General features: G+C 36.5%; 1 protein-coding gene across 3 annotated transcripts in view; it reads right to left on the bottom strand.

The window, feature by feature from the left end:
• Positions 1 to 23,804, bottom strand: part of SLC26A8 (solute carrier family 26 member 8) — a 45,234-nt gene that overhangs the window by 9,567 nt on the left and 11,863 nt on the right. The window contains exons 5-17 of one of the 3 annotated variants that reach the window (XM_087889728.1): positions 19,932 to 20,107; positions 17,523 to 17,687; positions 16,351 to 16,500; positions 15,460 to 15,542; positions 14,084 to 14,231; positions 12,321 to 12,434; positions 9,925 to 10,002; positions 9,084 to 9,179; positions 7,162 to 7,268; positions 4,305 to 4,374; positions 2,874 to 2,966; positions 2,303 to 2,437; positions 276 to 350 (exon numbers count right to left, since the gene is read on the bottom strand). In XM_087889728.1, coding sequence (XP_087745854.1) covers positions 276 to 350; positions 2,303 to 2,437; positions 2,874 to 2,966; positions 4,305 to 4,374; positions 7,162 to 7,268; positions 9,084 to 9,179; positions 9,925 to 10,002; positions 12,321 to 12,434; positions 14,084 to 14,231; positions 15,460 to 15,542; positions 16,351 to 16,500; positions 17,523 to 17,687; positions 19,932 to 20,107 — 1,490 coding nt within the window. Of the gene's footprint in view, positions 1 to 23; positions 351 to 2,302; positions 2,438 to 2,873; positions 2,967 to 4,304; positions 4,375 to 7,161; positions 7,269 to 9,083; positions 9,180 to 9,924; positions 10,003 to 12,320; positions 12,435 to 14,083; positions 14,232 to 15,459; positions 15,543 to 16,350; positions 16,501 to 17,522; positions 17,688 to 19,931; positions 20,108 to 23,804 lie in introns of all 3 variants that reach the window. The other 2 variants (XM_034415087.3, XM_087889727.1) reach the window with 2 other exon arrangements.

Genomic DNA, 23,804 nt, shown 5'->3' on the forward strand with positions numbered 1-23,804 from the left:
TTAAAACAATACAAGAGACTTACCTCCCGTAATAAACAAGAAGCTTGTAAATCAACAAAGTGCACCATGCTAAAGTCTAAAACAATAGTGTGAATCCTATTCATGGCATACTTTGAGTCAAGTGTATACAACTGAGTTGTAGACCTTGTTAAACGAGGGTCTGATGAAAACCACATGTTATTCAGATCCTCCTTCCGCTTTGCATAGCTATACGGCCCTTCTCTTGCTGGAGATTGGAAGTATTGTATATCAGAAGGGTTTCTTGTCCAACGTACCAAGGCCAAAGAAGAAGCAGAGTATGATTCATTAGCAATAGGAACTCGCTTTAGAAGTTTCTCTCTATAGGGTATCTAGAATTCAAGAGAGATAAGAGATTCTAGAAGAGAATGGGGTGACACTGAAAATCATATTGTATTTCCTATTGCTCTTTACAGACTCATCATTTTCATATACTTAAACTTTGGGCCACTCTCAATTTAATGTCATATTTATCATTTCACTTACAAGAGTTCTCAGAGTTTTCCTTTAGATATTGGAGAAACGGTCTTAATTTTTGGGAGGAAGTCTAACATCAGAATTCCTTCCTGCTTCCTTATTACCAAGAAAAATGTGGAATGGTAAGGGGTAAAATGGGAAGGATTACAGATTATATGAAGTCTTTCCAGTCCTCTGCCATGTTCCTGATTGGAGAAAAAATTTACAGGAGCCATTGAGTGAGCCATACTAATTCCATTCTATTGTGAGAAATAATTGTCAGAAGTGTCAGGGAAGGCATTCTGCCTGCTGATCCTTCTCTGCCAGGTATCTGGATTCATCAGACCACTATCTTCCTTTCACATTCCACATACCATGGAAAAGTGAGTAGGTTTGCTTTGAAGATCGTTAGCAAAACCACACTTTAGGCAATGTATGAATTGTTCTATGGAGGAAATGGTAGGCTAAATTCTGCAGTTCAGGGCTTTGATCTCAATCCTAATACCTTATCAGTGGACTGTCAGTAGTCCTGGCCTCCGGCTACTGGTACCAGATTAGTCTGTAATAAGGGTTCCCTCATCCTGGATTTGATTGTTGATAAAAGAGCCAACCTGGCATGTATTACGTCATCTTGTGCAAAGTTGTGCTCATTCCTGGATTGGCAGGCCCTGCTTACAGATTTCAGACTTCACCTCAGTGGTGAAATCCAAATTTTTTTACTACCGGTTCTGTGGGTGTGGCTTGGCGAGTGTGGCTTGGTGGGTGTGGCAGAAGGATACTGCAAAATCTCCATTCCCACCCCACTCCAGGGGAAGGTTGCTGCAAAATCCCCATTCCCACCCCACTCCAGGGGAAGGATACTGCAAAATCCCCATTCCCACCCCACTCTGGGGCTAGCCAGAGGTGGTATTTGCCGATTCTCCGAACTACTCAAAATTTCCATTATCGGTTCTCCAGAACCTGTCAGAACCTGCTGGATTTCACCCCTGCTTCACCTGCTCATTTAACTGCTTACAGTTATTCATGGTCTAGTCACCTCCAGATTGGGCTACTGCAGTGTACTCTATATGGGGCTGCCTTTAAAGAGTATCCAAAAGTTTCAATTGGTAGAGAATGTAACGCCAGGGACAATTATTGCACTCCTAGAATAGCACATCCTATATATCTGTCTCATGAGCTGCATTGGTTGCCAGTTTGCTTCCAGATCTAAATGAAGGTCCTGGTTTTAATCTTTAAAGCCCTTCAGGGCTATCTGAGGAACCACATCTCCCCAGTTACATCAGCCTACCCCATTAGATCTGGCAGAGAAGGACTGCTGTGGGTATCATCAGCTAGAGACCTACATTTAGTTGGTCCCAGGACATGTGTCTTCCCTACTGTTGCACTCGCCTTATGGTTGTTCTCCCCAAGATTAGATTAGATTAACTCCATCCCTTTTGACATTCTATAAGTCCCTAAAGACTTGGTTATGTGATCAGGCTTGGGGTTCCCAGAGAAATGGAGATACGGTTGGAGGGCTCCATCGCTGAGGTGATCATTTTTTATCCTTTCTGTTTAAAGTTTGTATATTTGATTTTATAATATTTATCTTTTAATGTGGATTGTTACCATTTTTAAACCTGTTGTTTTATATTTGTCACTTTTTGTGACATGAGCTGCTATACACATTTGATTAATAAATAAAGAAGACAAATATTTTATGGCCTATTGCTGTAGGCTGTAAGTGCAAGAAAGTGGAAAGCGTTTTCCTCAGTGTTGTTTGTCTAAGAATTAAGAAAGGTTTTGAGTAAATATGTGCATGCACATATAGATAAGAAATGCATCTGACCCTGGGGATCAGCTCAGGTGGGTCACAAACACAGGCGCAGTTTAAGTCTTTGCTCTGTCCTTTAACACTGGACATACTGACTGAGATCAAGGATCGCATCTCATTTTCATCCAGAGGCACTGCCTTCATATCCATCTGAAACAGAAAGAGGGTTAGACTACTGTTTTTAGGTGTGCATAGCAGTGGTGGGATTCAAATTTTTTTACTACTGGTTCTGTGGGTGTGGCTTGGCGGGGGTGGCATGGCTTGGTGGGCATGGCTTGGTGGGTGTGGCAGGGGAAGGATACTGTAAAATCTTCATTCCCTCCCGACTCCAGGGGAAGGATACTGTAAAATCTCCATTCTCTCCTGGCTCCAGGGGAAGGTTACTGCAAAATCCTCATTTCCTCCCAATCAGCTGGGACTCGGGAGGCAGAGAATAAATGGGGGTGGGGACAGTCAGAGGTGGTATTTACCAGTTCTCCGAACTGCTCAAAATTTCTGCTACCAGTTCTCCAGAACTGGTGAGAACCTACTAAATACCACCTCTGGTGCATAGCTTCTGAACTAGTATTGGGAGAGGATAATTTACCTTTTTCAAAATGTACTTTTTGAACTGCTTCATGTTTGCAAATGAGATAGAAGCACAGCACTGGAATATTTTCACACCCTGAATTTCTATGGCCTAAAAAGCAAACAAAATAAACCTCTTTAGATGCAGAGCCTTTTCAAAATGTTACCAAATGGCGTGGATTTTTTTTTTGAATTCCAACCAATAGTGTGTGTTCTCAAGCTGTTATATTTGATTATTGAACATAATGGATGTCCCCTAAGTATCATGCTATTATCTCCTTCTTGTAGGTACAAGAGGGCAATTTGACTAAAGATTTGTGCTTGGAAACACACACACACACACACACCGACCCATACACAAACACACACAAATGCACAGACACACAAACTCTCTTGTCCCTGCTATGGAAAAAACAACAACAAAACTATGAACTACTGACTCTAGAAATCCTCTAGTAGGATTTTATTATAGAAAGTTAATGTTTTAACAAATGTCTAAACAGATATTTTAAGTTTTAAGCATGTAACTATTTTAGCAGTTTTCTTGAAATTATTTGCTAATGAAATAGCAGTAGCACTTATCTGCCACTTCACAGTGCTTTACAGCCCTCTCTAAGTGGCTTACAGAGTCATCCTATTGCATCCAACAATCTGGGTCCTCATTTTACCAATGGGAAAAGGGTGGAAGGTTGCGTCAACCTTGAGCCTTGAAATGGCAGTTTGTATAGAAAATCAATTTTTACTTTTAATATAATCTAATACCAGGTACATTTAGGCACATAAAACAGCATTTAGATAATGCATGAATCAAATGTAATTAGGTGATACAATTGGCATTAATAAAATATATTTTCATGGCTGATATTAGGTTAAGAAATTGATGGGAAATTGCGCTCATGACAACTATTAACTACAGTCTGTTAGGATATGTTTTTCAGAATGGTAGTCAGGATGGCAACGATTTTGCTTTATGAAAGGTGACATTACCAATCATAATCCTGATAATTATTATAATTCCCTAACAAAATAGGAGTCAGGGCTCCTATTAGTGGCTAAAATTATCCCAACTGAACTTGATGGATTTATTTGAATGGCAGAGCTGGAATGCAGAGAATATACACAAACATCTGTCATAAGTGAACATTATGAGTTTTGGAAATAAGAGAAAATCCAAGTCTTGACTTCAAACCGTGCAAAAGGTTTACAATGCACCTGGGTATAGGGGTAAATTCTAAGCTACTTTTCCTGCTCACTCAGAGGCTGTCATCTGTTATGTGTATCATTTCATGAAATGCAGTTAAAATAGTTTCTAATCATGTTCATCACTGTCTCAGGGTGAGCCTGACACAATCATTTCTGAAATTAATTTATCTGGCCCTGTCAGCTGTTGGTATGCTGGTAATGGAAAATGATTATAGCAAGTAAGGTATATATTTTATCTCCTTCTTACCTCACTGTAGTCAGAGAAACTGCGATAAATATTGGTGTTTGGAATCTGACCCAACAACATCATCTTCATTCTGAAACAAGGGTATATACATTGGATATACTTTCTCCTTATGAAATATAATAAAACCAATGGATCAAAATTTTCCAACCTATCTCACCCTGGAAATATGTCTGAAATATTATTTTTCTTAGAGAAAAAGGAGAAACAATGATGAATACAAATTGTGTTTATACATAATGTTATACTCATCTAGATGAAGTGCAGACTCCTTTGTATTATATTTCCCACTTTTATATCTACATGGAGAAGGGGCAGGAAATATGCTATTATTTTGTGTACCCAATGGAAAGAGCTCATTTCATGAAATATAGAGAAGCCTTGCTATTGCAGAAAAGAAATATATTATCAGTCTGACACTGAAAGCTAATCATTTCTTCTGCATTAGGTTACCGGTACTAGGATTTGCTAGTGTTGACTATTTCTTTTAAATAACTGCATATTATGCAAGAGAACTAGACAAACAACGATGTATGGGACTGCTTAATACCCCTGGTGCTGCATGCTGTTTTTGATACTTGTTCCAAATATAGTAATTTACAACAAAGTAGAATAATCCCGCAGTTAATTATTCTAACAAATGAGAGTGGAGTAGAGATTGGGAACTGGGTTAAATACTGTACATGTAGGACTGTCCTGGCCAGTCCTGTGGACTCACCAGTGCAATATCACTTCACATGATCTTGAAACTATCCCTCTGTCGATGGAAGCTAGGACTGCATTAGCTTTTTTGGCATCTGCAGGATATGCTTGTTCATACTTAAGTGGTAGTCTATTAGAACACCTTCCAAAGCCAAAACCAAAGTAAATGGTTCTTGTTATAGGCTGCCATCAATCAGCCCCAACACCATCTAGTTTTCCAAACAGGAACTTTTTGTTCTTTCAACCAAGAGTTTCTTCTAGAAAAACAGAACTAAAAGTACATTGGGACTTCCTGCTCAAAGACCAGAAAAGCAAAACGTAACAAAACATTGTATAAGTAGTCCTCAATTTACAACTGGTCATTTATGACAGTTTGAAGTTCTGACAATGATGGAATGGCTGCATTATAGCCTGTAAACAATCTCCAGCCCTCATAAATGGTTGCGCTGTCCCCCCAATCATGTGATCGCATATCAGGAGGGTCAGCATTACAACTCTCCTGACATGGGATGTTCCGCAGTGATGTGACTGCTATTCACAATTCTTTCTGACCGTTTCCAACCAAAAAATGCCCATTCATACGAATGGGTTTGCTTAACCACCACCACAAAAAAAAAGGCTGGAAAATTACTTTTGGTCATGTGCCTCAATTTATGACCAGCTTTCTGGATATGATTGTAAGTCAAGGACTACCTGTATCTGTTTTGGAACACACAGATGTCAATTAGGACTATATTTTAATGAGAAATCTACTTGTTTGCCCAACAGAGCCAGATTTCTAGGTGTAAAAAGGAACATTCTGGAAAAAGAAAATATAGGGAAAGTACAGGAAGGCAACAATAATCAGTTAAAGGAGTCACTTATTACTATTTCAAATAAGGTTTTAGGTTTCATTATATGTTCAGAGTTCATTATAGAGAGGGCAGCAGAAGAAAGAGTGTCTGAGCATCCCACTTAGATGTTCTTAGGCAAGCCTTCCTTTGTTCCTTGTTTTCTTTGTCCTTTTTCTTTGTCCTCTGATTTATCCATTTTATAGAACACAAAGGATAAGGGAAAGCCAGCATTTTGGGGGGCAGATGTCTCTTGCAGTATCTAATCAAGCAAAATGCCCTATCTCTAATGTCCTGACGAAAGTGAGCAAATCAGAAAGGGTAGCAGTTAAAGAAACCCACCTAACAACTTTGGTGGAAAGATACAAGCACAGTCCATCTTTTGCAGCTCTAGTTTTATATAAATGGGATTATATATGAGATGCTTTTCGGAAGGTACGGGGATCTTTTAACATAAAATAAAATAGCTTATAGCAAGTTCTGGGATAATGTTTTGCATAAATTCCATCTATTTTTTATATAGCCTCAGAGCAGAGAAAGAAGAAAAGCAGGTTTTAGAAGTAGGGCATGAAATATAAGAAAGGATTCAGGGGGGAAAAAACAAGGGTACTATCTTCTCAACTTCCTAATGTCAGAGAGCTAAATCAGGTATTAACATAATTTTTCTCAAGACATATTATTGAATTATCAATGTCAATATTTCAAATATATATTCGAACATGCAAGATTTTCAAGGAAGTATGTGTTAGTATATAAACCAATATAAGAAGTCTCTTTTAAAATCATTTGGATAAAAAAATGGAACAGCAATGGCACTGGGCAACTTATATTACCCCATCTGATAAAAGAGATCCAGAATTAGAACATTTCCAACAGATGGCAGATCAGGAGTGAAATGCTCCCGGTTCGGATCGGTTCGGCCAAGCTGGTAGCGATGACGGCTAGTTGTTTGAGAACCGGTAGCGATGGTGGCTTGAGGCTCCGCCCACCTGCCTGGTTGTCATTACTTCCTGGTTTTAACCAGGAAGTAACCTGTTTTTACCCTCTGCGCATGTGCAGAAGCAGAGGATCAGTGTGCACACTTCCGAACCAGCGTGTGCACTTCTGAACCGGTAGGGAAGGTAAATAGATTTCACCCCTATGGCAGATTATTATTTACTTGATGATGAAAGGGAAATTTCATTGAGTATTTTGTTTTATTACAAAATTATTGTTATTATCAAATATTTTTCTTAAAGTTCAAGTCATCTTACAGTAAGAAGGATCAGAAAAAATTAACATTAGAACTTGTCATGTGGAGTAAGACAACGATATGGTAGGATAAATACCTGTGCGATCTGACACTTATTATAAAAAAGGCAAATCCCAAAGAAATTCCTAAGCCAATATCCAGACCAAGGCAGAGGACAACTAGAAAGGTCACAATCCAAATTCCCTTTAAAAGATGAAAACAGGAACATTATTATTAAAAATTTAATAATCACAAATTAAATATCCATAACCCTAAAGCAAAATACTTGCTGTTTAACTGTAGCAGTTGTTCAAAGAACGATTATAACTTGTACCACAATACACATAGACATATCCAAACAATATATAGTATCATCACATTAAGAAAAGTCAACTGATATACATATTTTAAAAAGAGGCAAGGAAATATACAAAATATAGCCCAAGGAAAATACTTTCCTTATTCACCCTGACCTCTCTACCACTCCCTGGAAGCATGGTTTAAGTCTGTATTTTTTTTTCTCAGAAGGTGAACATATTTCTAAACAGAGCATTGTGCTAGTGTCCAGATGTTTTATGGGGTCTGTGTGAGAAGTAGAAATCAGGGGTGAAATGCTACTGGTTTGGACCGGTTCGGCGAAACTGGTAGCGTTGGCGGCACAAGGATCCGCCCACCTGCCTGGTCGTCGTTCCTTCCTGGTTTTAACCAGGAAGTAACCTGTTTTTTACCCTCTATGCATGCGCAGAAGGGTTTGTGCATGTGCAGAGGGTCCGCGCACGCATGTGATGTGTGCATACTTATGAACCAATAGGGAAGGTAAGTAGATTTCACCCCTGGTAGAAATATTAATGAGAATATAGCACATTAAATGTTCATTAACTGATTCTTAAAAGTTAACACAATATTTTAAAAAATTAAGATACGGCAGGGAGCCTTGTGACTCCTAAGAAAGATGTCTCATGGACACCATTGAGAACATATTTTTAAGGAGTTCTTCCCACTGCAATTCTGCTCCACTAAAGCATATCTCAGAGACTAGAACATTCAGATGAAGGCACAGGGTCCTTCTAATTAGCCAGAACTCATCCTGCTAGATGAATAGTGTTATCTGTACAATAAATACTCTCAAAATTTCTGTGTTGGATAAAAGAGGTTCTGAGATTTTATTTCCAGCAGCTTCGGTATATGTAATGGTCACTTTTGAGGTTAAAGCTTAGTGGTAAAAAGCACCAAACATTTTGCTCATAGTTAATGTTCTAATTCGTTTATTTGGAGATACCACTTTCTAGGAGAACTGATATGGAGAAAGATCAGAAAGTGTTCTTTGGGTATCATTGGAGTATTTTAGTCAAGGCTATGATTAATAGGACTAGGAAATAGATTTCATGAAGCAAGTTGTGAGATCCATCAACTTCCCAATTGGGGATGCTATCTTATTAAGCAAGGCTAACAACTGAGGCTGGAGATCCAAAAAGTTGAAAAAATTCTGGTTAAAGTAGTGTTGCAATAATATTGCAGCACTCTAACTAAACTACTGGGTGTTCAAGTCGCAATATGCAATGGGTCTAATCTGAAATGCCAACAACTAACCTATAAATCAAGGATCTGTCTTCTAATAGCTATTGAGCCTAGACCTGTCCCATTAAACTGGAATTTTCAGATAGATTTCAGACTTATTTTTAAGTATTAATACACATATTGTATTATCCTCTAGAAACATAGTTAAAATATTTATCTTGGAGAAAGTACACAGTGAAAAAACTCTGTTCTCCTTTGGTGCCACAATCTAACCTGGGGCACCTGAAAGGTTCTTCTTTTCTTTTCTTCTTCCTACTTTTGCTTTTATAAAGTGTACATTTAGCCTCTATCATCTTACCTAATTTTGGCACAAATTGATTCTTCTAACTCCAAGTTACAGGATATTTGGCATATTGGCTCTGTTCAATGGTGTGCTAATTAATCTGCTACCTGGTTTAATCTGACTCTCTAGCATTGTTTTACAGATAATGCAAAACTTACAAAATCATATTTATCTTGATTCCACAGGTAAGGGACATCCATAAATTTTTCAAGAAATGGGAACATGTTGACGAGTACAATGGCAGCCAAAACAGCCTGGGTAAATTAAAAAAATGATACTGTTGCCAATTCTAGATATTATACAAAATATACACTAAATTCTAAACTGCCTAGTAGCAACTAAAGATATTCCATAGAAGTTAACAGTTTGAATTAGGAAAATCTTAGAGTGTGCAGAGATGGACAAATTAACAAAAGAAATCAAGGAGAAAGAGGATACAGAATAATACAAAGTGTGGTGTAGGTGGTATGAATGGTTGTGTTGTGGCTCCGTTGCCTGAGCCTGGGCTATCGACAGATGCAGACTCTGAGAGTGAGGGAGAGAAGTTGGCAAGGCCTCCCTCTCCAGGACCCTCCTCTCTGGCAATGCCTCTGGGGACAGTAGCAAGAAGGTCCATTGGTAGTTATAATAGTTTTAAAAGGGATGGATCATTTTTAAAATCCAAAGCAATGAGATATTTTGAAATAGGTCAGGCATATATCTCCTTAATTCACTGAACAATTAGAAGGAGGAAGAAATACAGTACAACCATACAAACAAGATTTTGTTATTCTAGCTAAATTCAATAAAAGCCATTTTAATTTTCCAGTGGAGTTAGGACAGTTCCTGGTCTGACCTACCTGGTGGATCTGACATCTTGAGAATTGGCAGCTCGTTAAAAAAACCCGCAGGGATATAGAATGTATCAATATTCTGATGACCTAGGTTTTTAAAGAGAGCAATCTTCCATTCTGGTACAACATTTATATAGCCAAACTTCAGATTTTCACTTTAACTTACATTTGGAAGGTACTGGAAGTAATACCCCAATTTTAATCCTGACACCAGCATTAAGGAAATTCCAATCAGAGCTGCAAGCTAATTTTTAAAAAATGACATTAGAAATGTTAACATGATGCTGATAGTTCTTTCTCATATTTTGTAAGTCAAAATAGGCCACCTAACTCAAGTCTACTTTCAGAACATGTAAGAATGATATGTACCATGCTAATTAATATGATGAAATTTCAACCACCATCACATCAAAAAAGATTCTATTAATTTGATTAAAAGGTCAACTATTGCTAAAGTGCCTGCTAATTCCTTAATTTGACTTTGGATTCCTAAATCTATTCATGACTTGCCTTCAATAAAGTTTACTGTTTTGAAGTTAGATGATCTTGACTTGGACTCAAGCTTTTTCACTACACCAGGGATTCTCAAACTTGGAGGTAGGATATTGTACAACCAACTTGGAGGGGAGTGGGGCGATTAGCAGATTTTGAAAAATCTGATGAGGCATATTCAGGCAAAACCCATTCCAAGCTTTGCTCTCTGTTTTCCCCAAAGAAAGTTTTCGCAGTACTCATGATTTGTCTGTACAGGCAAAGCAGAAGCATTGTTAAAAACTCCCCCTGTCCTTTACTTCTCATTTTGCCTGCCCAAGCCTATAGAAGGCAGGTGTGGTTAGATCAAAATTTAATTGTTACTACATACATGGTGTGTTTATTTTTTAGGCTTATTCATTGGAGAAGAGTGTCACACAAATTCATTTACCATTTCAGAAGTGATGGTACCTCAAATTTTGAGAATTTGATTGAACCAGGAAACCATATCCAGACTGCAAAATTCAGGAGACAACTAGATGACAGATAATATGGCAACGATATTATCTTTAGAAAGGACTCGACAGGTGGATGAAAATGCAAAATCCAGTATAAACATATGGGTTATTGGGCAACCAAACATAATAATATATAAGGACCTGGTGAAAGCATTAGAATGATTTGGCAAAAGAAAGCAAAGATGGAGTGCCTTGGGTGCAATTCCAAAACATTTGGAGCACCACTTGTACACCATCGGCATTGACAAAATCACTATCAGTCAACTGAATAGAGTAGAGTCCATTTGAATCTGGAGGGGGAGGGGACCCTCATTTCAGAAGGCAGGTGCTGCTACAAAGAAGGCATGTTTTCCAATAGATGCTATTGTGAAAGCAAAGGAACCTGGAGTGCACCATTCTTGCCATATCAATTCAGCCAGTTTGATGGTGTTACTAGTGATTTTCCAGAGTTTACAACCTAGATATTGTATTTCTTGGTTCAACATTGGACCAGTTGCCTCACCTCTTACATACTAACCTACTTATTAGCAAATTCTGGATAATGCGTGACCATGGCCACGGATACCCAAGACTTAACTCAAGATTTAAATCATAACATTTCTTCAAGCCTTTGTGGACTCTCTGTAATGACATCATGGTCTCCCAGGGATCTGCGGACCACAGGTTGAGAACCATTGCTCTATGCTAATTATCTATTTCTTAATCTATTTATTTGTTTTTAAAACTGTAACATGTAATTCTTGTTACGTTTTTAACATTTATCTAGATGGCAATAGTGTACTTGGTCAACATTTCTTAATTTCAAGGACACAAATGTTACCAGACTTGTTTATTTTTTGAATGAGAGATTAAGGTACATCACACTAATGAGTTACATTGAGGAGTCAAAAAGATATCCTGAAAGATGACAACTATAAAACATTTCTGACAGTTGCCAAAAAAAACCCCATGTCAACAAAGTCATCAAGAACTGAGCTTGATCTGAAGGAGAGTTCACCTATTCTTCTGGCTTAACTATAATTATATTTTATAATAATGCTAATCAAAATTTATGAAAGGTCAACTTGCAAACAGGTATGTGTCAAACCAAAAAACCCTAATGGGGTTAAAAAGATTTCTGCCTATTTATTTATTTGTTTGTTTGTTTGTTTGTTTGTCAAGAACTTATTAGGTAATTTATATAATTATAAGCATGAATTGAATATATAAAATAGATACAAGCAGAGGAAACATTAGGACAGGGGATGGTAGGCATGCTGGTGCTCTTATGCACGCCCTTACAGACCTCTTAGGAATGGAGTGAGGTCAACAGTAGACAGTCTTAGGTTAAAATTTTGGGGGTTTTGGATGACTTCTTATGCAACAACATCGCCACTGAGACTGATAATAATGAACCAAGGGCAGCCTTTGAAGTGACAATGCATTTTTTCAAATGCTGTAGTTATTTAACTATTTGCTCATGCTGACAAACTCTGTAAAGCATCTCTTTTGCATGTTCCAAACTGCAGAAAAAACCATGTTCTAACAAATACACCCAAATCTAGATTTGAAACAAGTACTGGATCTAACTCACCTGTGTTTTTCCACCAGTCTTCTCCTGAATAACAGTTGTAGAAATTGCACAGCTGACGGAAAAAGTCTTAAAAAATGAACTGAAGACATTGCATAGCCCAATTGCTATTAAATCCTGTACATGATAAATAAAAATAAACCTCCTGGTATTCAGATTACTGTGCTGTGAAATATAGGGACTACAAATATTTTCCACTAGAAAAAATAAGGATGACAAACTTCAGAATATCAATATATCCTTATCATTTATAATCAAAAGATGTTTTTGTTTTAGGGAGACATTCAGTCATTACAGTTAATGTATCTCTTAAATCAACAGTCCTTTTTTGGAAAAATGGCTCCTACTGCTTTCTTGAATATGCTTAGATTTGCACAATGCCTGCAGCTCTCAGAGGAGTCCACAGGAAGGATCAACAGCATCACAACGGTGACCATGACTTCAGCTCCCGAAGTCCCATTCCTTTTTACATGCATGTAATATGTGTAATGCATGTTCAGAAGGAGGTGGGCTTTGATTGCCAAGTTTTATCTACAATTGTGATGCTGTTGACACACCACTGTGGGTGCCCCTGGAGGGACTTCTGCCTAATCATATTTAAAATGTGTACAATATAGTCCAGTCTTTCTCAACCTTGGCAAGTTTAAGATGTGCGGATTTCAATTCCCAGAATTCCCCAGTCAGCATGACCAAGAACTAGTTTTCTATAAATACCTCTGTTCTAATAGATAAAGCCATAATTTTAATGGGCAATTACTTTTGTTGTTGTTGTTTCTTTTTGGACTTGTAACTTTGATTTTATGTGTTGTGGTAGGCTTAAAGTCTTTCAGAACAGTTTAATTGCATTACTGATGTTGTCACACTTTTAATCTTGAGCACCCACAGGGACTTAATTTAACTTATTTAATTTAGGTCTGCCTGACTCCAAACAACTCTAGGTGGATTGTAATGTAGTAAATAGATTAGCATGCAATACAATTCAAAAGCAAACCAACAAAAAATAGATAGGAAAGCAGATAAAGCACAAGATGGCAAATCTAGCCCTGATGTGGGAATAGCCAGGTCTTCAAAGTGCTCTGGGAAACTAATAGTGCGAGAGCCACCTGGATATCGGGGGGGGGGAGCTTTATTCTGGGGGCAGGCCCCACAACAGAGGAGGCACACCTCTTGGATCCCAAAAGTTGACACTGTTTAATTGAAGGGACCCAAAGTATGCCAACCCTGTTAGTCTGTATTGGCTGGACACACATCACAGGAGATGATAGACATTCCTTCAAATTACAGGTCCTATGCCGCATGGTGCTTTATAGGTCAAAGCCAGCACCTTGAATCACAACCAGAAACATAGCGGATAATGCAGGCTGGTCACTGCCCATGCTGCTGTATTTTAGACCAATTGAAGCTTCTGAGGATTGCTCCACATAAAGCACATTACGACAGACAAGTTGTGAAGTGATTAGGGCACGAATGATTGTCTGGAGTGTCTCCTGATCAAGAAAAGTGTGCAACTGGTATACCAGAGGAAGCTATGCAAAGGCTTTTGACTGATCAGTTAAATTAGTGAAGAATTGCTTTGTTTTTCATATTTATCTCAATGTGTCCCAATGTATCTCTAATGTACTCAGAGACAAATAGTGACTACAGAGTTGCATGCCTTCCACAGACCCTGGAAATCTATGGAAAAGTATATTTAATTATAATTTCTTTATTCTCCCAGAATTCCATCAATTTCTTGAAGCTTCTGCCTTGCGATATATAACTATTACCTGAGTGTGTCTGATGTGATAGTTGTGAATACTTGCATACTTCTTTCCCACAAAAATGAGAAGGAAGTAGCTTACTATTGCCAGAGATGAAGCATGTAATATAATTTTGTCCAGTTTTGAGAAGACAGGTAATGTAGGATTCAGAAACCTGAAACAAAAGAGATGCTTTAGTCCTGTGTAAAGAACATCCTTGAACACTTTGATTAGGATATACAAGCTATAGTTCTATTTATTTACTGATTTACTACCATCTCTTCTCTTTCAACCCACAATTTTGTGCACCAAGCAAGTAGTGCTAATAATAAATATGTGCTTGCTTGGATTTCAAACATTTAATTTATGTGCTTATTGTTAGCTATCTTAGAAACTTTTTCTGAAAATTAGGACAAATAACCTTTATTAAAAGTTTAAACTGAGCAATGGACAATATTTTTTCCCCAGCAGAACATAGAAGGCTTGGGCAACTCTTTAAATTTAAATTTGATCTCCAAAGTGTGCTTTGGATAGTGAAGACACCACCACTCTGTACTCAACAAAGCAGTTGACTCTTTTCCAGAGGTCACACAACTGCCCTTCACAGCTGCCATGTAATCCTGGAAAGGAAAGAGGCATTTTAAGGATTTACACTGACATCCCCATGTCCTCCAAAGCAACATTCAAAGTTCAAATTTGACATTCCTTCTCCTAATTTCTTATTTCTAGTATTTTACATATGAAATAAAATCATAATAAAAGGAAAAATTGACATTCCGCACAGTACTAAAGAGTCACTTTAGAGTCACCATTAACGGTGATATGAATGGCAAATAAATCTGATAAGTAAGATAAAATAATACATTATTTTTAGCTCATTTTAAGAAGTGTGCAGTAATTATAGCTCTTTATGAACACTGGTGGTCCGTACATGATACTGATGGCTAGAACAAAGAATCTTTACACCGTTCAGTAAATGTTAAATCCTGCCCCCATCAGTACCTTACAGTATTCCCCATCAGGGAAATTACAGTATATAGAATATTTCAACACTGTTGGCTTGGCTAAATGCTGTTGGCCACAAATAGAGATGGCAGCATATATTTCAATGACAAAGTTAGCAACATTGAAATATGTATGACATTAAGCTTTCAGGTTCATGCATTGGCAAATGTTTCACAGGAATTTCAAGCTGAGGTATTATTACTAAGTTCTTTACCCAATTCTTCAATTTCATCATTACTTCCTTTCCTTTTTCTTATGTCATTATTTTGATTTTTTAAATTTATTATTTGTTCTTCCTTTTCTCCCCCCTGCATATCTTACCCTGAAAGGGAATAGCATGGTAAGTACATATTTATACATGTATGAAAAATACATAGTATTAGATTTAGATTACATACTTGTGGGGAGTCATTGTAAAAACTCCTTCACTAGATTCAGCATGTAGATGAGTTTGGGTAGAAAGCATTGTAAATGCAATAATCTGTAAAAGGAAAACAATGCACTCTATATTATTTAAGATGAATATTATTTATTTAAATTTATTTCAATATTACATTTGTATACCCTCGAATTCAGTCTTGATTAATGGCAATTACAATGTCAATATCTACCTTGGCATTATGGACTAATAATTGTTCTGCTTTAGCCAGATATTGAAATAGATTCTAATAATATTCAGTGGTATAATGCCAAACACGGAAGACTTTTGATTAGTTAAACAGTAGGATATAATCACCAGTGCAACAATTAGTATCAGGAGTGGGGGGTGGAAAAGTTTCATGGTCAGAAAAGGATTTTCCCCCACTGATACTGAAACTTAAGGCAGAATGTTTAATGTTTAAATCTCCATTTCCTAAGAATGCATTTCTAAGGACAATAATAGACTATAACACTATTATATAAAATTGGGCTTTATCTGAATCATAAACAAAATGTTCTTACTGACTCTGCAGTGAAGGCAAAGAAGGGATGGTATAGTGTCCCCTGAATTTGAGGTATGCAATAAAACAAATTCCTTTGTTTTTATCAGAGGACCTGAAATAAATTATAATAAGGGACAATGCTTCTTTCAGATGCAGTGTTTTCTTATTGTTCTTTGCGGAGAACCTAAGGCCAATATAATATAGCCAAAATAAAAGAGTAGCAAAATTCTTAAAATTCAGTTCTGTACTAAAGAAACACAATGTTTGAAGGAAACTGTTTCATGGAACACTCTATGACTTCAAATCAAAGTCAAACTGTGACTTTGGTAGCATAAAAGTAATTGTTGAAAAATGTCAGATATTTACCAAAACAAGCTCCATTGGAAACTCAACAGGATAGTGTTTATAAGTTATTTTAATACATTTGCCAACCCTCAGCAATAGTAAAGAAAGCAAAAACAGCAGGATACTAGTGGAATTTGCTTTAGGGAGACCCATGCAGTAGTATACCAAATTCTGAAAAAAAGAAAATGTCAGCAAAATGTTAATTTGCTGCTAATAGTATGAAGTAAATATCAATATAGTTTTTTAAATGACATAGTTTTTTGCTTCAGAAATAAATATAGTTGCCTATTTCACACACATGACTCTGGGAGGCTTACAATTAAATCAATAATAATAATAATAATAATAATAATAATAATAATAATAATAATAATAATGCAAACAAGACTATTTTATTTTAAGAAGATACTTGGTTGATACCTAGGAGGTTGGCAGCAACCTGAATCAACCATTAGCATCAGTCAATGGTATTTATGATACAATTTTAAATGTTCAGTTGACTGAGTTTCATGTTTAATGAATAGAAGAAGAATACAAACAAGACAAATGTTAAAAACAATTAAGAACTAAAAACCATTTCATGGGTTCCACGCCACTCTTTAATCCCTGGGACAGATAGCAAAACTAGATCTTCAAGCCCTTCTAGAAGGTTCTTCTAGAGGTCAGTCTATCTTGGGGGTAATTATTTTCCCTAGGACAGCAGAGAAGGCCCTCATCCTGGGTCCTACCATATGACACTATCCCTCGGATGCATACTACCCACAACTAGTTTCTTCTGCTGAGCCTAATGGGGCAAATCAATGCCACTCGGAAAAGGTGGTCCCTCAAATAACCTGATCCTGGTAATGAAGACCCTTATGCTATATTTCTTTTATATTCTTTTATATTATTTAGAAGTTAAGCCCCACCATGTTTAAAGGGGGTTGATTTATCTTCACTGTTTTAAGAAAGACAATGACATGTCATAAAGAAAATAATAATTCCTAAAAAACGGGGAAATTAAGTCCCTGGTGAGAATTAAGATTCCTCGTGTGTGTTGCGACCACTCATTATTATATCTTTAAAAATGAAGGAATTTGATAAAACTTTAACTAGTATCTTTCACTCTTCATGGGAAATACATTAATAATGACTTCTACTTCTCCCCATTCTTGTCAAGAAACAGGAAAGTGAAAAATAGTGGCTTTACTCACATAAAAAAATGACAATGGGCCTGAATGAAAATCAATTACAATTCCAAAGATGAAAGAGAACTGGGATATAATCACATGTAATGCTGCTGCTGTAAGGTAAGCATTCATGAGACTCTCTGAGACATATGTTGTGACAAATCCTAAGCCAATGATGCCCAAAAGGAGCTGGAAGGAACAAAAGAGATATTAAAATAGAAAAAAATGGGGTTTTAAAGAAAACATAAACCTTAATTTTCCATAATAGCTGCCCTATTTCTGTAGGAGTTCACTATTTTATACACCTGAAATTTAAAGAAGCTATACTATTTTTCTAAAACCCAAGTGAATATTTTGCAAGGATAGAAGTATTGTCAAATGCTTCTGTCCTTGAAGGTTTCAAAATATTTCTAACAGGATTACCAGATTCTATAACAGCTTTGTTCCCTATGCCATCCGTCTGGTAAACTCACAAGATTAGTTTTTCTTGCCAGGTACATGTTTACATCCAAACTAGACTGTGTTGTTTCTCTGTGTCGTATAATATATGTGGGTATATGCATAATTTTGTATTTATTTATTTATTTATTTTGTCATGTTTATGTAGTGTATACCAGAGGTGGTGACCCTTTGAGAACTGTATGCAACAAAATTTCATTTTAATGTATGCAGATTAATGTACATTCAAAGTCAATAAAGACAATACTTAGACTTATATAATAAAGTTAGTCTAAGTCTAAGTCATCTGCTTTATGCCTCCAAATTAGTCAATGTTCTGAAATAAGCTGAAAGTCAGGGGCCAGTAGCTCTTCCTGGCCCTCATTGCCAAGAAACATAGAAACAAGATCGGTAAAATTTCACCAAAGAACAATTATCTTGCGTGAAATCTTATGAGTTTTTATGTGAAATAATTGAAACCTTGCATAATTCTGCTGAACTCTTGAATGTTTTCCATGTCTTCAGGCAAAATATCAGCAGATTTTAGGAATCTTCTGAATTTCAGCTATTATGCAAGGTGAAATGTTTCTGGTTATCAGACAGAGTTTGTTCTCTCCTCACATTCCTTAAGATCTAATTCTCTTTCCATGTTATTCTTAACCCTACTATAAAATACAGTGGACAAAGAATAAAAAATAAATTCTATTTTAAAAACAGTAGAAAAATTGTATAAAGCCAAATAATTTACTTATTTTTTTCAGTACATCAGAGCCAAAAAAAAAATATATATTACTGAAAAGTATTGGTGCAGAATAGTATAGAATTTTCATACATCAAAAAAAGAATAACGGAGTCTAAAATTATTAAGATTTTAGCAAGTCAGTTGTAGATTACTTTGTTACACTCATCATACAATCCTATCATTATTCACTCAGAAGAAAAGTCTACTCAGCTAAGATTTAACTTTTATTCAACTTTTGCATTCAAATATGTATCATATTACATGTTACTGAATTTTTATTCTGTCTTTGAAAGTACTAAGAATTCCCACTCTCTGTGAGGTGAGATGGAGGGAACTTGTTAGGAACTTGTTATTACCTAACTGGTTGGTCAGGAAATATATAAACCAATATTGTGTGTTTGTAGCTAAAAGTATTGTGCAGCTTTAAAAACTGTGTTGCATCATCCTGCATCCTGATTGGCTGAGCTCTGTAGCCAATGTATTTAAGGAGAGCTGAATTATGGTTTGTGTGGACACTACACCATTTTACCTGTTGATATGCTGTAACTCTATATTTGATCTCTCTGCATGATCATTGCTTGATCATGGTTATTTATTGCTTCTCTAATATTTATTGACTGTTTTTATATTGAAATGTGTTCATGAATGAAACTAAAGAAGATCTGTTTTATTGTATTTTTCTACAACTGTTAAGAAGACTTTATATTGGAAAATATCCCTGGACTAATCTTTATCTAACTTTATATGTGTATGACTTGGAATGTTTTTGGACTATGATTTTGCTTTTTCCCTAAAAGTAAAATATTATCAAAACCCAGTTTGTTTGTATGTGAATTGTTATTATCCACAATCATTCTCAGTCGCTTTCGTAAACTCAAAGGGTAATCTGCTCAATAACCCACAACATCGGTTATTAGCCAAGAATATCCTTAATAGAACTTAAAAGTCAGCATTCTCCGCCGGAATTCCCACCTCTATAGAATCAGTTACTCTCAGAAATCAGTGTCCTTGTCACTGTTATTCAGAAAACTCTTCAAGACCTGAGTGTTTATGCAGATATTTGGGGATTAAGGAGTAAACGGAGTATATATCTAGGATGTTTGAGTGCACTGTTTGTTATTGCTTTATTGCTATTATTGACACACATACACATACACAATTATTAACTTGACTGAAGTGGTATTAAAGCACTTAGAATAAATAAATAAAAATATGGTAAGAAAAAGAAATGATAATTCAAGTGTGTTTCCTACCTGAATAATCCCAACTAAAAATGTAGTAGATGCAGTGAGACTTAATGCTTCCATATAATTCCGCATAAAATTTTCATCAGAAACATTGGACAAAGTGTTATTAATTGGAAACTTTATTCTGAAATTAAGACTGCTCTGAAAATTTGCTGCCATTGCATTCAGAATGCTGAAAGAACCTGTTGCCAAAAAGCAAAAATTCAAGATAAAAACCAAAGCCAATATAAATTCAGCTACCATATTAATTGTCACAAGGTAATTCTCACCATTTCTCTAAAGAGCTTAAAGTATAAAATGCTTTCAGAATACCAGTTTGTAATATCTAATTTCTTTATTGTAAATTCTGTTAAATATCCCCAGTAAAATTGATATTTGTTTCTGCATATAATTACAGCAGCAAGGATAGTCTACACACAGTCCTGGAAAAGTGAAAAGATCCCAAAAGAGGAAGAAATAATTAATAAAATCCTGGACTGTGCGGAGATGGATAAATTAACGAAAGAAATAAAAGAAAAGGAAGATACAGAATATTATCAAGTATGGACTAAATGGTATGATTGGCTCGAGATAAGGGAAAGTAAATGTGAATAAATGATGGAGAAAAGAAGTTGACAAATGTGCAAAATATTGTAAATGAAGAAGATTAAAAATAAAGAGACGATAAAGATAATGATAATAAAGGATGGGAAAAATGGGGAATGTATATAGCAGTGATGACTAACCTTTTTTTCCTTGGGTCCCAAAAGCGCATGTGCGTGCAATAGCATGTGCATGCGCGTGCCCACACCCATAATGCAATGCTCCCCCACACGCCCTGCCCCCTGTGCATGCGCACGCAACCCCCCTGCACTGCCCTGCTCCCCCCTGCGCAGGTGCATGCGACGCCCCCCGTGCCCCATTTTGGGCCTAGCAGGCCTCCCTGAAGTCTCCAGAGGCCAGAAATGGCCCGTTTCTAGACTTCCAGGAGGCCCATTTTTCACCCTTCCAGAGCCTCGGCACCAGCCCTGTACTTACCTGTCATTCAAAATGGGCTGCGTGGAGACTCCTGAGAGGGGAGGGGCGGCATGGGCATGCACGCATGTCTCCTGCATGCGCAGCAGGGACCCGAAAATCAGCTGGCCAGTGGGAGGTGTGCACGCATGCGCGGAGGAGCTGACCTAGGGCAACGGCTCACGTGCCCACAGAAATGGCTCCGTGTGCCACAGGTGGCACGTGTGCCATAGGTTCGCCATCATGGGTATATAGTAGAAAGTAAGAGGAACGAAATTGATATGTAAAAAAAAACATATCAAGTATTTGTGTTTTGTATGTTGTGTTGTGTTGTTATGGTAAAACCAATAAAAAAAAGAAAAAAAAAAAGAATATCAGTTTGGTCTATGGTTAAGGCACCAGGGTAGAAACCAGGAAACTGATTTCTAAGGCCACATAATGCATGAAAGCTGGCTGGGTAACTTTGGGGCAGTCACTCTCTCTCAGCTCAACTCAGCTCACGGGGTTATTGGGGCAAAATAGAAGGAGGAAGTACTATTGGTTATGTTCACTGTCTTAACTTATTTATAAAAAATAATAAAGGCAGGATATAAACAAATCAACAAATTAATAGATATTCTCTGCATATTATTTCTTCTAATATTCTGATGTTGGAAGTTATATCACTGGGCACTCAACAACAGTGATGGTCCATAAATCACTACCAGAAAGATTCACCAGATTTACAGGAATTTTGTGTTAACTCTTGCCAGCTGGCTAGAACCTGATCCTAACCTAAGCATACCCAAGCCCAACTCATGTTCAGCATTAGTCAACCATTGATGCTAAATAGTTCTTCTAAACCGGTATCGTATAACTTTCATTTCAATCAAGAGATTTCAATCAATTGATTTATGGGGTTTAGAAATGAGTGACACCCAATTAGGTACTACGCTTTTTACTATCTAGGCTCAAGACACAATCCTGGGCATCTAAAAGTCTGGTGGCTTTCATCAAAATAACAAAGTGATATGATGCTCTAATGCCACAAGCTGTGTAACTTTTCGATGTACGTGTCACAATACGCCTATAAATGAGCAGTGCTTGTGTCATGATGCATGACATTGGTTTCATCAGACTGACTAATTTGACATCTCTTCCTGCAGAAAGCACTGGAAACACTTTTGGCAATAAGGAGTATGAGACTGTGATATCTTCTCAATCCCAACCTGTCTTGATTTCTATAAAATATGAAAACAATTGTTTAAACTGCTTTCATTTTCACAATTTTAAAAATGTTTTTGAGAGTATCTTTGGTGTCACTTACCATCCTGAGTTATTATTTGCTTGCAAAAATGACATACAATTGGTTCATGGACATACAGAAATGATAATATAGCAATACAAGCATTGAAATTTAGAAAACTCGTAATAGGGAACAGATTTTTAAAAATGTCACTGACTGTGCATCTAGATAAACTATGGTAAGTGGAACTGTGATAGCACATAAGCAATATGGAAACCATAAACAGGAAATAAACTGATGAATATTTAAAAAGAGGATTTCATTGGCTAGAGATGCACTTCCCCTCAGGGCATGTAACTTGTCAAATGATGCCCTAAAACTGCAAATTGTTATTATATGACATACGGTACATAGAATAATTCAAATGATCATATTTAATTGGGAGTTACATTTTAGACTAAAAAATTCAGTATAACTTCAAAAAGTTTTTTTAACATAAAGAGATTGGGAAGATACAAAGGAATTGTAATGATAATTTTATTTGCTGAAAAAACTGAATTTCCATTCTCTTGAAGGAAAAAGTGTATACAGAATACTTTCATTTAATATGCCCCCGATTTTTTTTCAATATTTATTTATGGCCCATGAAATGCCACTGGTCTATCAGAAATAATTAATCATTTACAATTTGATTCATTATTAACAGTCACCAATATCTAACAAATTAGCCGTATTTAGCTGTCAAGGGCTCAAGAAATTTGTAATTATAAAATCCCAGAATAAGAAAAGGCATAAAGAAGCCTTCTATAACTTACATTCATTATTTTATATCCCACCTTGTGGAATGTAGAGGACATATATATGGAGCTGAACTGGTTCTAAACTGAAAATAGTTCATTTGCTAGAAATATTGTAAGTTCATCCCATTCATCTCAATAAATCTTGTTTAAAAACTCTATCAGAAATGTGCCTGATGAACAATCACTTTTGGTTTTCAGACAGCTGCCAGAAAGACTGACAGGTCTATTAACTAAGGCACAGCAGAGTGGAAATGAGAGTAGAAGCGTGTATATAGTTTTCTTTTCTCTTCCAAAGTATAAGGGTTGAAGTTGGCAAAGCAAGAGTCAGTCATCTCCTAGGCTAGAGGATCATTATATAAACATTTCTCAGTTACCGAAGTCCAATAAATCAAGTATTCATTACCTTAGAAAGAACATAGGGAAAAGCCTAGAATTTGCAGCAAAATTATATACAAAGGTTCTGACTTCGTTGTACTGCAACAGTCAATCAACTGTTGTGTTTAAACTTCATTTTTGTTTTGGAAAACAGATGCTCATCTAGCCAAGTTATGTCTGAGAATCTTTTGCCAAATCAAGAGATGAGTAAATAGTTAAGTATTTGGAGAGCTGTGATTTGCTGTTGCACTCTGCACTCAAGCCTGAAATAGAGGTGTTTTTAGAGCATGAAAATGGTAAGAGACCCACTTTTACCAGCAATTATGTCTGGATTTCAGAGAAAAGCCTTTACAATTTATTTTCTCACACAGAGTGATTACGAAGAGAGAAATCATTTATTTAACTTCCAAATTTTTACAGATAAACTCATCTATTTAAATTGAAACAAGTGTAAAATACTGCTAAGACAAAAATGGAGAATTTACA

Source organism: Pantherophis guttatus, chromosome 3 (assembly GCF_059756535.1).
Source record: "Pantherophis guttatus breed Tessera chromosome 3, ASM5975653v1, whole genome shotgun sequence".
Lineage (NCBI taxonomy): Eukaryota > Metazoa > Chordata > Lepidosauria > Squamata > Colubridae > Pantherophis > Pantherophis guttatus.